This window comes from Chelmon rostratus, chromosome 7 (assembly GCF_017976325.1).
Source record: "Chelmon rostratus isolate fCheRos1 chromosome 7, fCheRos1.pri, whole genome shotgun sequence".
NCBI lineage: Eukaryota > Metazoa > Chordata > Actinopteri > Chaetodontiformes > Chaetodontidae > Chelmon > Chelmon rostratus.
This window is the reverse complement of record NC_055664.1, coordinates 24,791,628-24,805,037: the sequence shown is the minus strand read 5'-3', so window position 1 is coordinate 24,805,037 and position 13,410 is coordinate 24,791,628. Positions and strand designations below refer to the sequence as shown.

Below are 13,410 nucleotides of genomic sequence, written 5' to 3'. Positions count from 1 at the left end.
TCGTGGTGAAATGCGCTTGTACTTCCTGTTTGAGCCAGTTCTTCTATATCTGCTATGCTGATTTCTTTGTTGGGGGTGTATTTGGTAGACACATGAAGTCAAAACAGGCAAAAGCTTTATAGCGAGCATGCAAGAGCAGTGATGCAAGTCTAAATAACAGCATCCTGTAGCTTCTGTCTAGCAAGTGACAATTATTCTGAACCAGTCAGATTTATTTAGATATTTCTGACAACAACCACACAACCTTACAAATATTATCTGAATACAACATCCAGCCATCCTCTGATAATAAGATAATGTTGGTTAGAGGAATGGCCTTGTGACCAGAAGGTCTAATTTTCTTTGGTAGCTAGTTGGTTTGCTGCATAAATTCACCCCCCCTGGGGGGACTGATATGCCCCTGGTGGGTTAAAGGTTAAAAACACAGCTGTACATGGACATTCAGTTAATGTGATGTACTGATTCCTGTTTTTCATCTGACCCATGGTGACAATAAGTCAAAACCATGTCCCCCTAATTATCCACATGCCACTTTTTAATACAGAGCTTCTCAGCTGTGAAATATGTCAAATGTCAAAAATGTCAAATTGCTTTACTAATGTCATTTTTATGTTGGTCTCACAACCCTGGTTTTAATATGATATGGGATAGCGTGAAGGTTACTGAACTGTAAGAAGATTAAACTTTTATTTGTCTATTAAAGATCACAATATTAAAATAGTTAAAAAATAATAATAGAAAATATAAGTGACTGGGACAGAAACAAGATGTCTTGCAGTAATGAGACTACAAATGAAGCATACCTCATCAGTCCTGGGGTGGAGGTGCTGCAACTGCAGATTGTTTCCTGTGGGTTTTTATCTGTGACCATAATCTCTTCACATCTTCAGATCTAATTTGATTAGAAAAAAGGATGCATATTCATGTGAATGTGAAAGCACTCCGTTTCGACCGAGGGCAGATGGCAGGATGCCCCTCCGCACAAGAGATCAGAGTCAGAGCGGGTACTGACAGGCTTCACAGGCAACCAAAATAATGCTTTTGTACTTTAGTCACTGAGCTATGCACTGAGTCTGAATAGGAGGTTATACTAACGTTCAGAAAGTAAATCCTTGATTTGAAATGAAATCAGCTGATTAGTTGGATGGGGGCGGGTTCAAATACGAGTGGAAGCCATCTTGAACAGTTGGTTGACAAGACTCTTTCGTAGTCAGCTAAAAATTGAGTACACCTTGCAAACACCGCATAGGGAACCGGTTATTTCAGGTATTCAAGGTAAATGCGTGCACGTGTAAACGGTTTCTACTAATGGATAGTTCTTAATCAGATATTCATTATTTCGTGGGGACTCTTTTATTTAGCGGCAACTTTTATTTAGCCATCGTTAGCCAGTTTATGTTAGCATGCTAGCAGACCTAGCACGGCAGTGGCTTCGGCTGAACTCGTTTGCTTATAATCGTTGATTGTGGATATCTGAATTAATTTTGTGTGTAAGCGAACATTGGAAAATGTGTGGAGTATTATTTGCGCTAGCGTTTTAATAACCGACTTGGATAAATATTGTGAATCCGGTGTCGTAACGTTGACTACCTAAACAGCACAACATTAACACGAAGCTTCATGTGCTAGTTAGCCAGATGTCGCTGGCTAGCAGAAGGGTAGCTAGCTTAGTTCCCATTTAGTTAATTTGATTAATGTAAGAGACAATTCTCCTGGTCAGTTATGTATTCAGGCATGTGTCCACTAAGTTAGACTTGTAGAGTTACACAGTCTGAGGTAACTATACGGTAATCTAGCGTTACCGATGGGTTTGACTATATCAACGATGTTTCTACATTGTTAGCAAAGGTTAGCTAAGTTATATCCACCTACTGTGTCGGCTAACTTTTGACGTTAGGCCAGCTGCCTACGGTCAGTTTCTTAAATACTGACTTCGTATATCTCACTATTCTCTTAATACAGTCTAATGTATTTTGCTACACAGCGTCATCCAGTTGTTGTGTTGTTTTTCCGTCGGGTACACTGTTTCTAACATTTTGTCTCCAATGTTTCAGGGTTGGAAAACACTGAGAAAGGACGCAGCGGCTCAGTTATGCTACACGGGATGGCTAGCTAAACAGTCGGCGAATACTTGAAAGCTAGCTAAGCCCTCCTGGTGTATGATTTTCCAGATAACAATGGCAGAATACATCTATGCTAAGCCCCAATTTACTAAATAGTTCTTTAAAAAAATAAACTGAAAGGAGGATTTTTTTCTTTTTTTTTTTTTTGGGCAATTGATGTCCCAGAATCAACAGTATTGTTGAGGAACCTGCTGAGACATATTTGAACAATTTATATTTGGATAATTATTATTTAAGTCTCAAGAGAGAAGGACAATCTTAAGTTTTGAGTGGTCCCAGAAGAGTGGACTCACTCAATATAGAGACACTTTGAGGTTTCATTGCTATTGAACAGAAAAGTCAAGCTAAGTAAAAATGAGTACCGCCAGGACAGAGAACCCAGTGATTCTGGGCTTGTCCAACCAGAATGGACAGCTCAGGGGCTCAGTGAAGCCTGCTGGAGCACCAGGTGGAGGAGGGGGAGGAAGCTCTCAACAACAGCAACTTAATCAGATGAAAGGCGCGATCAACAATGGTAATTCCCAGCTGGCCCCAACAACAAACGCTGTCATCAAGTAAGCTGTTTAATTCAAGATATCCAATAATGTGTACTTGATGTTTTCTTTATGTTGGCACAGTTATTACTGTCAATTCTTTATCATGCTTATGACAAGAACTTTACCCTCCACAGGCCTGGAGATGACTGGAAGAAAAATTTAAAATTGCCCCCAAAAGACATGAGGATGAAAACTTCGGTTGGTACAACATAGTTCTCCTTTTATTAAGCTGAAAGTCAGTCAATTCAAAACTGTTCCGCTTTCACTGTTTTAATTACTTGACAGGCCCTTTTGCTAGTTATGTCATTGTTATTGAGTCTTTTTTTAACTGTTTTCATTTAGCATTTATTCACAATATGAAGCCAGTGTTGACCCAACAAGTACTGTGATTTTGGTGACCTTCATGTCATGCCAGCAAATCTTGCTAATATATTACGATTAATTATTTAATGAATCCTACTATGAAGAGTAGGATTTCATCATACATACTATTACCATAAAAAAGGTGTTGACTGACAAAACTTGTGCCTTTCTTCTGTGTTCTTTATCTTAAAAGTGCCCTATAATATACATGCATTGTTTACTATTATGTGGTAACTATATGTTTGCTGTTATGCGTGAGACGGCATTCTGTACTATGATCTCGGGTCCTTGTGATATGCAGTCATTATGAATAATGTACTTGCAGAATAGTCAAAAGAATGCAGCTGTTGTACTCAATTGTGGTAATAACATCATTCAAGTTTTCATCTTCATTCTAACTTGCAGTGGTCCAATTAGAGCTCACATTGTAATTTACAAGTTTTAGTTTAAAAAATGTTTTTATATTTTCTTAGCTGATGAGAGTGCTACTACTTTTCAATTTGTTTCAAGCAAACTACTCATTTTTATTGGAATTTGTTTCTGAAATCGATTTCTCAAGTCTGAAGCACTTTTTTTTTCTTTTTTTTTTACTTTCTCCCCTGCCATTGTCAGTAGGACATACTTGTTTACAGTTTACAAACCCATCTTTTTACATGAACCACATGCTAATTAATCTATCATTTTTATGATGGTTACAGGATGTGACTGCAACTAAAGGCAATGAGTTTGAGGATTATTGCCTAAAGAGGGAGCTGCTTATGGGAATCTTTGAGATGGGCTGGGAAAAGCCATCTCCAATCCAGGTACATTCAGACACTACTGATGTCTTTTGAGAGCAGGACAAGAATTTGTCTTTGTGCTTAAGGAAGTGCACATTTGCGATTTATAGAGATTTTAGATTTATATAGAGATTTTAAAAAATCCTGACAGCCATCCCAGTACCTTGACTTTGACATAGTATGATAAATTTCATTGACACCTTTTGCTAAACGATATGAATACTTGTTTAATAAAACAGTCATCTTAATTGCTTATGTTAGCATTGGGTTTGGTCTTCAGTCAGACTTGGGCCTGATGCAGCAAATAAGAAAATGAGCCTTCACACTTTAAAGGATTAGCAGACTATATATCATGATTTTGATGATCCCTTGAGTTGAACTGTAGCATCATCATGAGGTTGACATCTCTGATTTTGTGAAAACATCTCAACAACTGTTGAATTATTTGCCATTAAATGTAGTACAGACATTTATGGTCCCCAGCATATGAGTTGTAATCACTGTTGTGACATCTGACTTTTCCTCTGGTGCCATCATTAGCTCAAAATGTTGTCCAATATTTAGGTTTGTGACTAAATGTTTGCAAAACTAATGACATTCCCAGCAGCCCCAGGTGTAGGTTTGTGTTTTTGTCCAAGTTATTAATTTCTCATGCTAGCATTTTGGATTACGTTCATGAACATGGTAAACATTAAATCTTCTAAATATCAGCAATACTAGCATGCTAAAATTGGCATTAAGCCCAAAGCACCACTGTGGATAAGTTGCATCTAGCAAGGGTTGGCTCAATGCGTGTTTGACCTGTGTTGCTGAGCAGGGCATTGGTCAGCCAATGAACTAGGACTTTAAACATTTATATTTTGCTTTTCATCCAGTTACTCCACATGGTACTTTGAGTGACCAAACCTTTTAATTAAATGTTTGTCAGAACAGAAAAAAATGGTATTTGCCAGAAGTACATTGACTGTACCCAACCATAAAATGAAGTATTGTGTATTAATCTTTTGTTACTCCTTTCTGCTCAGGAGGAAAGTATTCCCATCGCACTGTCAGGAAGGGATATCTTGGCAAGAGCCAAGAATGGCACGGGAAAGAGTGGAGCCTACCTCATTCCCTTACTTGAACGCATTGACCTGAAGAGGGACTGCATACAAGGTGAGAAAGTTTGTGTAAATGTCAGAAAGTTGACACACGACTCTTGCTTAATTTCCGTCAGACTCATTGGGGATGAAAATGGAATCTAAAGCAAATGACGAAATGAGAATAAAATCAATTCACCTACTACTGCTAATCATCCATAGCCATATTTGTGGTACTTCAGTAACATCAAGCCATGGTTATTGTATGCAGAGCTGAAACAGTAGGTCTATAAATTGATTAGTAAATAGACAGAAAATAAACAAGCATCTATTTAGATACAGCATCTGTTATTTCAATAATGTTTCAAGCAAAATTCAAATGTTCCTGCCTCGTCAATGTGAATTGGTTTCCTAGGCCTTCTGTGATAGTAAATTGTGTGAATGGGTGAGTGTGGCATGTGTTTCAAAGTGCGTTGAGCGGTTGGTTGACTAGAAAAGCGCTATGTAAATGCAGATGATTTATTGATAATGAAAGTAATAGTGCAGGCCTATTTATATGATTATGTTCAAATGGAGTAATTGAACATTAATTGAATGATGATCAGCTCTGTCTAAAATGGCGAAAAAAATCTGTTTGCACGGTATATAAAGGCATCGCACTAATCAAGATATTTAGGACATTGTGTGTCAATCTTTCATTAATGGTTTGGAAAGCTTTGTGTCCAAAGTAAGGTCAGGTCAATCAATGTTGGAATATCAAAGAAGTATTTCTGTTTCTCCAGCTGTGGTCATAGTGCCCACCAGAGAACTGGCTCTGCAAGTAAGCCAAATATGTATCCAGGTCAGCAAACACATGGGTGGAGTAAAGGTAATGGCAACCACAGGTGGAACCAACCTACGTGATGACATCATGAGACTTGATGAAACAGGTAAACTTAACGATCTCCACAAATTGTGTCCCCTGATGTTGAGATTAAGACATCTGCAAATATAAAATGTGCAAATGATTGAAATATGGCAGCCATTCAAAACACAGTGTCTGACTGAATACTGCCAAATACATACAGTATTGGAGACAGCTGAATATTGCCAGCCAGTACGACAGACATGGTCCTTCACATAGTGTGTAATGTGAAGTATTTGCATAATCCTACACTGAAAGCTAAACATCTAACTCCTCTAAGTGATAACACTCCCATTTTTAGTGCCAAGCCTGTTTATCTTATATATATATATATATATGTGTGTATAACCAATGTTTGGTTTATTTTACAGTACACGTGGTCATTGCCACTCCTGGGAGGATTTTAGACCTCATCAAGAAAGGAGTGGCCAAAGTTAATCAAGTGCAGATGATTGTTCTGGATGAAGTGAGTTAAATAGTTTATTTTTCTTTCTGTTTGACACATATTGTCTTTTTTCTTTTTTTTAAAATAGGAATTTAAAGAGTTGTTTAAGAGAGCTGTCATGAGTCTTTCCCCCACATCTCTCTGCTTATCAGGCTGACAAACTCCTGTCTCAAGACTTTGTGGTTATGATGGAAGAGATACTGGGCTTCCTGGCCAAACAGAGGCAGATCCTGCTTTATTCTGCAACCTTCCCTCTCAGTGTGCAGAAGTTCATGGTACATTTTTCTCATTTATTAGCTGATTAACATCCAGCCTTTATAATCACTAGGATAACTTGAATTTAACAAGTCCTGTCTTCACCTACTTTGTAGACTGCACACTTGCAGAAACCGTATGAGATCAACCTGATGGAGGAGCTTACACTGAAGGGTGTGACTCAGTATTACGCTTATGTAACTGAAAGGCAAAAGGTCCATTGCCTTAACACTTTGTTCTCCAGGGTAAGTGTTTCCTTTCTGCACTTCATGATCCAGTTTTAATTAACTTCAGCTGTGTAAAAGGCCAACTTGACTGCAAGCTTTTCATGCAAATGGTTGCATTGCAAATTTTGAGCAAGGATGTTGTCTTATACTGTATAAATGGTGTTTTTATGATTTGATGTATGTATTTTTTTTTACATTTGCTTTGCTGTTTGTATAATAAATGTATTATTGGATACCTTAAACAAATGCATGGAAGCCTCACAATTGAAACACTGATTCACTGTTGGTGCTCTTTTTTTCAGCTCCAGATCAACCAGTCCATAATCTTTTGCAACTCCTCTCAGAGAGTAGAGCTCCTTGCCAAGAAGATTTCCCAGCTTGGTTATTCATGTTTCTACATTCATGCCAAGATGAGACAGGTCAGCTCAAAGTAGTCCCTCAGAAATATCAGCTTTACAACCAAAATACACCGGTGGCAATGGCTGCATGAGCCTCTACTTGATGTGCTGCCACAGTTCACACCAGTGCTCTATTTCTGGAGCGTTGCTGCCACTGCCAGGATGTTTTCCCCATGCAAAACTGTACATGTTGTCCAGTTACCCAAGTGCCATGTTATTTCTCAACTACTGTTACAGGTTGCCTCAAATACATGAACTTTAACGTTACAGCCTAGTTTTGTGGCACAGCATATACTTAATGCAGTATACAGCACGAACAATAGCAACAGAACTGCATATGCATGACATGGTGCTTTTCCACAGCTACAAAAATGATGTGTTGTACTGCAGAATTTGCTTCATGAGGGTTACATGACATGCTGTTGTGTACTGTCTTTGTGTGAAATAGATGCCTGTGACTAGATGCGAATGAATGTGTCCTCTAAATGCACTTTTCTCTTTTCTGCTATTCCAGGAGCATCGCAACCGTGTGTTCCACGACTTCAGAAACGGCCTCTGCAGGAATCTTGTCTGCACTGGTAAGTGGTAGAGCCATGTGCACGTACATCTGCTGTATTGTACAAGTATAATTGTGAAATAGTGTAAAAGTGGGTTTGCTGCAACCAGAAGCGTCTGTGAGGCTGACTGCACATCACCACCTGACTTGCTTTCCCAGCTTGAGCCATTATTTTCTATGCAGAGACTGGCAATACACACTGCTTGGATTTTGAAATTTCACCACTGAGCTTATAGTTCAAAGCATTTGAGTTTCAACCCTGTTTGCCACTGACTTTTCAAAGTGTATCCAATCAAATTACACTTGACCTAGATTCTTGAACACAAAATGTCAGGACTTGTGAGAGATGTAATATTTGTCTAGTGTAAGAAACGTCTATTGGCTTCTCTTCAGCATTAATTTCAGTTCTTGTTTAAAAGTCCTGTGATGGCATATCAGTTAAGCTAATGGCACTGACTCATATCCAACATAGCAGTGAGTACCACTCATCATGTCTGAGAAGCCTAACTTACCCAAGTAGTCTGTCATTGTCTACTCCCACAGCCTTTAGTGTGTTTGTACAATGTGTGATGCATCTGCAAAGATTGTTTGGCTCACTCAGTTGTAGCATGGTGGGTAAATCTTTTTAAGTGGAAAAACAACAGGCTGCTCATTGCGTGCAAAATCTGCCCACATAAACGAAACTGCACAGAGCAAAGAAAACAAAAGGTAGTCAAAGCGGTAGTAGCAGTATATGCACATGGGATGTCACGAATTTCAGGTTGTGTAGAGATCCATAGAAGGTCTGGTTACCACATAGCTGTTTTCTGGAATTACCCACTGCAAAATGGAACAATGGAAGCATTTTGATTAGTTTAGCTAGCCAGCCTGAGCACACTGATTAAAGCCAAAAGGACGGGGGGTGGGCATAGTTAGAGCACGATGCCCTCATGTTGCCTGTAGGAGAACACCAAACAGTGCACAGTTGGCATGCATTCTGGTGAGAAGAAAGTGAATCTAAAGTGAGAATCATACTCTGTGCTCACACATGCACACAGATACTTTTGTCGTGCATTGTTTGAAGTGTTTTTTGTTTGCCGGAAGTTTGCCGGAAGTTCATATTCTGCAGATATTGAACATTTTGTTCCAGCTGTATATGTAGGTGTTATACGTTTTTAATTTCTTGCTTTTCCCCCCCTCTAGACCTCTTCACAAGAGGAATTGACATTCAAGCTGTGAATGTTGTGATCAATTTTGACTTTCCCAAGCTGGGAGAAACGTACCTACATCGCATTGGTAGATCTGGTAAGAGTTTTTTTTTTTTTTTTTTTTTTTTTTAAACTGCTGCCTCTTGTGCAAAGATTTATTTTAGGTCAAACAATAATGTAAAGACAATCATGTAAACCCTCACATCCTTATTTAGGCCGCTTCGGACACTTGGGTCTAGCCATCAACCTCATCACTTACGATGATCGCTTCAACCTGAAAGGGATTGAGGAGCAGCTTGGAACAGAGATCAAGCCCATCCCTGGCATCATTGACAAGAGCCTATATGTGGCAGAGTACCACAGTGAGAGTGGTGAAGAAGTCAAGCCATGAGCCAGTAAGTACACATAGACAGCTAATACGCACAAGTACTTATTTTTTCAGGATAATTTAACTGCTTCTGTTTTTCCAGTTTGTCTTTTTGATGTCAGTGTGGCTATTCCACACACAGACCAGGATAAAAGAGATTTGGAATTGGACTGATGAATGGCAGACATCACATTTTGCTGTGCTAGTGCTCTGCTATTGAGCATGCTGTGTCATTGCTGTGGCTTACTGGCATAACTAAATGTGATTTACCCACTATTACTGTCATTACTGAGATGGTGGTTTTCCTGCTGTGCCAAGTAAAAATGTTCCCTGTGAGGAAGAGTCTGTTAGCAAAGGCAATCTTCAGTGCTGTAAGACAGGAAAGATGCAGGAAAACGAAAACTAAGTCCAGTTCTTTTAAAACTGGTCTTTAATGCGGTGGTTGTGACAGCTGCAGTTTTTCAACTTGAGAAATTGTGTTCAAGCCCTTCAAAAGTTGTCTGACCTGAAGTGTCCTCGAGCCAGACACAATCCACCAGCTGCAGGAGAGATATCCTTTATGACATTTACAAGCGCTTTCTGTTGAGAAAATCAAAAGTGAAGGAATCACACATGAACAAAATGCTCACACTGTCGGCCGTCGTGAAGGTGAGAGCAGTGTAATGCTAGAGAATCAGCTTTTCATCAGATTTACTTTAGCAGACACTGATCCATTAAGATATGAACAGATTAGATGGTTATTGGGTAATAGAATAGACAAACAAATAGTTTAGGCTGTTCTGTAGTTACCGCTAGGGGGGACTAATGTAAACAGAGCTTGACTTGCATAGTTATTTGAATACAATCTGGTCTAATTGAATTTTACTCTTCTCTCTCTCCAGATCAGTCCATCCTCCATTCCCCTTTGTACCTTTTTCATCCCCCTCTGTCTTGGAGTTTTTTTTTTTTTTTTTTTTTAATGTACAGTTTGTCTGTCTTCCTTTTTTGGATGCCACCATAAGGAATGTGTATTTTGATGGACGCGTTTCGGAAGAACTCATTTGCCCTTTATAGGGCTCAGTGCTGCACCACCGACACCCTGAAGACATAAGCACCGGGAGGAAAGCGTGGGACCAAGTTGAAAATGTATCACTTCACATTGTGACGATTCATATCCACCAATGACACGAAGCCAGCACCAACAGATCTCTACATGAAACCCTCCATTCTCCACTTTTTAGTTTAGAAGTTTTAACCAATTTGTATCAAGTGCCTTAACAAGCAGTTCAACTCGTTCAAAAGTAATAACCCTTCATTTTCTGCCATCTTGCTCACATCATACAGCACACACTCACGTTCACCTAATTGAAAATTTGTCACGCTAATTTACTGTCCGACCACGTAGGTGAATCCATAACTGTTTTTGGTTGTCTCATGCGTTTGAAAGGAATGGACACGAGTCGGAGTGAGGCTGGTCTGAATTATCTTTTTGCTGGCTTAGCTGCACTTCTGTCTGGCTGACGAATCAGGACAAACTTGGATTTTCCATGGACAGAGATGCTGGATTTTTTCCAAGAGACAGCCAGACTGACCAGTTGCTTGTGTAGAAGCTTGTGCTTCTAAAAGACCCAGACCCTTTCCTCTGTCTTCAGAATCAAAACACTAAAAATGAAAGAGCAGCCACTCAACACCTTGAGTCATGAGGATTCCTGTTTCGGTGGAGTTTAATTGTAGGGAACGCTTTTTCTTTTATGTCCTGTGTTTCACTTTCCTATGGATGGCCATACTTAATGTGCGAGAAGTGCAGCCGACGTGAGTTGCACCTTACACCTTGTGTATATACCTTCATTTTAAGATTGTTTTAACAAGTTCAAAAGGCTGGCTGACAAACTGAAAAACTCTTTCCCCCGTTCTCTCTTGTTAGCACTGGATACTTTCCTTAATTGTCAGTTTGTTTGATCTGCAATATTGGCCTGTGAATTTATTTATAATTTTAGAAATTGCAGAATTTATTAAAATCTAAAACATTAAAATGACTTTGTACATGAAACGTTTTGGAGGCAGAGTTCATCACTTATAATCTTTTAGCCCCTCCAAATTTGATGGCGAGTGCAATTGTTCAAAGCTGCACTTAAACATGCAGAGATTGTTTAAATTGTTGCCCGTATTCTCCTGCGACCAGTGTTAACAAGTGTTCAGTCTGGACAGATGGCTTTGTTAAGCTTGTGCATTTGATGAATTCTTTGTTGTCACCAGCCTTAACTTGTGAAACTGACTCTTGAGACACTCTTAAGATCTCCAGTTACAGTGAGTGTTGTTGGAAGAGAAAATAATATTCTGTCATGTAGTAGTACTACTCGCTGCAGTGCAGCTGAACTGGCAGAGAATTTGTTTTCTGGGGGAGGTATTAGCTGTTACGTTGATCTATGTGCTCTTTAAGCACAGCTACATTATTTCACAAATGTTAGGAGGAAGCTGTGGATTTTTTTTTCCCCCCTTTTTTTTGAAGAATGTTGGCCGAATGCATCAAAATGAACCATATATTACCTAAAATGTAGCAGGAATTCATCCTCTGTGCGTTGCAAGTTAGCTGGCTTTATTGGCTAACAAAAGATGCCTCACTAAAAACAACCTGAGCAGGTTGGGCTGCACTTAAAACACAGAGATGGGTTCATGCAATAACACTGACTGCACTGCTTTTTGTACACATGATGCCCAGATGAGAGAGAAGTGCATGGTGGTGCAGAACATTCATAAAAAAAAATTGGCAGGGAGGGGGAATGGGCATGAAGGATTACAAATTACTATTGGTCGGACTGCTTGTTTAAAGATAACTTGGGCACCTCTGACTGCCGAGTTTATGGCTTATTTCTCTGCCCTTTATTGCTTTGATATTTTGGGTTTGGGTTACAGTTGCTTTTTTAATTTTTATGCAACATGACAACCTTATTTTGCATTAAGGCCTTCTGACCACTCGTTCAGCTAAAACCTTTTTGCAAATAAGGTTCCCTTTGTTATGGTGAGATGCTCTCTTGACTGTTGTAATCAATGAGAATTGTTATTGCACATTTAATTTAAGCTCTTTTTAAAAGGTTACAGTGTGACAATATTGATAAGTTTAAGATAACCATTTTATTTCTCATTGGTTAGGACTGTGATCCCTGTTCTCTCACTTCTTCTTGTTGTCGCCTAAATATTTGCATGTCCAATTTGGCTGTTTTGGCTCACTGTTTGGGAGGGAGGGCTGCATTTGTTTAAAATACCCAAATTAAATTAAGCATTAGTTGAGTGAACAGGGATCTAACCATACAGGCACTTGGCAGCTGCCTGTTTCTTGTCAGCCCACTGGCAGTAATCGCCACATCCGATGCTTTCAAGGCTAAAATCAACAGTCCTTAAAGATGACGTGTGTTACTCCCTTTGAGGGGACGCTGCGTTACTGCCAGTGGCTGCCATTCTGAGAACCTTGAAGACTGAGACAAGAGCATCTTGCCCCACATTGGGTGAATTAATTGGATATTTTGTGTCACTAAATTGTCTCACTCTTAAAGGTCTTTTTAAATTTGTGGGGTGGTTAAATTCGTGCTCTTGCTGCCCTGATGCACAGGTTAATCCTCTCCCGATCGCTCTGACACATTTAAGATAAAAACAGCTTTTGTGTACAATTTGGCCGTCCGATCACTTTTCTGTCGGGGAGGATTTGAGAGGAGTCCCTTAAGGATTGCTTTCAAAACTGATGCATCAGTAAAATAATGTGGGGAGGAGCCTTTGGGCTTTACAGAAACAGAATAATATGATGTAAAGATCCAAAGTTACGGTAATGGGTATAAAAAGGTTTGGAAAAAGTTGCCCTAAAATTTGGATTTTTTTTTTTTCTCAAATGAAATGTTCATGTGGAGAACACGTTACTTAAAAAGTCTCCAAATTTAAGTGAAGAATTTAAAGCCTGAGTTCATTTTTTTTTTAATTTGATGGAAATTTGGTCGTTATTGGATTGGCAGATTTTTCAGTGAAGCTAATTTTACAATGAACTTCAGTTTAAAGGATGTCGATATTATTGGATACGATTTGAAAGTTTTGTTGAAAATAAAGCTCACTGAAATTTATCGTGTCTGAAGCTTTTGTTTTCCTCTGCCATCGCTGCAGCGTCCCGTTAATCAGCTCTTTCAGAGCTAGGTGTCGGTGTGCTGCTGCTGTTGTGTCTTAAAATGA

General features: G+C 39.2%; 1 protein-coding gene across 2 annotated transcripts; it reads left to right on the top strand.

The window, feature by feature from the left end:
• Positions 1 to 1,155: 1,155 nt before the first annotated feature.
• On the top strand, positions 1,156 to 13,304 carry ddx6 (DEAD (Asp-Glu-Ala-Asp) box helicase 6). Of its 2 annotated transcripts, none has more exons than XM_041940977.1 (14): positions 1,156 to 1,275; positions 2,055 to 2,677; positions 2,794 to 2,857; positions 3,721 to 3,825; positions 4,827 to 4,956; positions 5,663 to 5,809; positions 6,156 to 6,250; positions 6,382 to 6,504; positions 6,601 to 6,729; positions 7,014 to 7,130; positions 7,624 to 7,687; positions 8,848 to 8,949; positions 9,068 to 9,247; positions 10,101 to 13,304. In XM_041940977.1, exons 2-13 carry the CDS (start codon positions 2,478 to 2,480, stop codon positions 9,241 to 9,243), a joined length of 1,452 nt encoding a protein of 483 aa, XP_041796911.1. In that variant the 5' UTR covers positions 1,156 to 1,275; positions 2,055 to 2,477; the 3' UTR covers positions 9,244 to 9,247; positions 10,101 to 13,304. The 2 variants fall into 2 exon arrangements, with proteins under 2 accessions (XP_041796911.1, XP_041796912.1); XM_041940978.1 differs by having other exon boundaries at positions 1,212 to 1,266.
• The last annotated feature ends 106 nt before the right edge of the window (positions 13,305 to 13,410 follow it).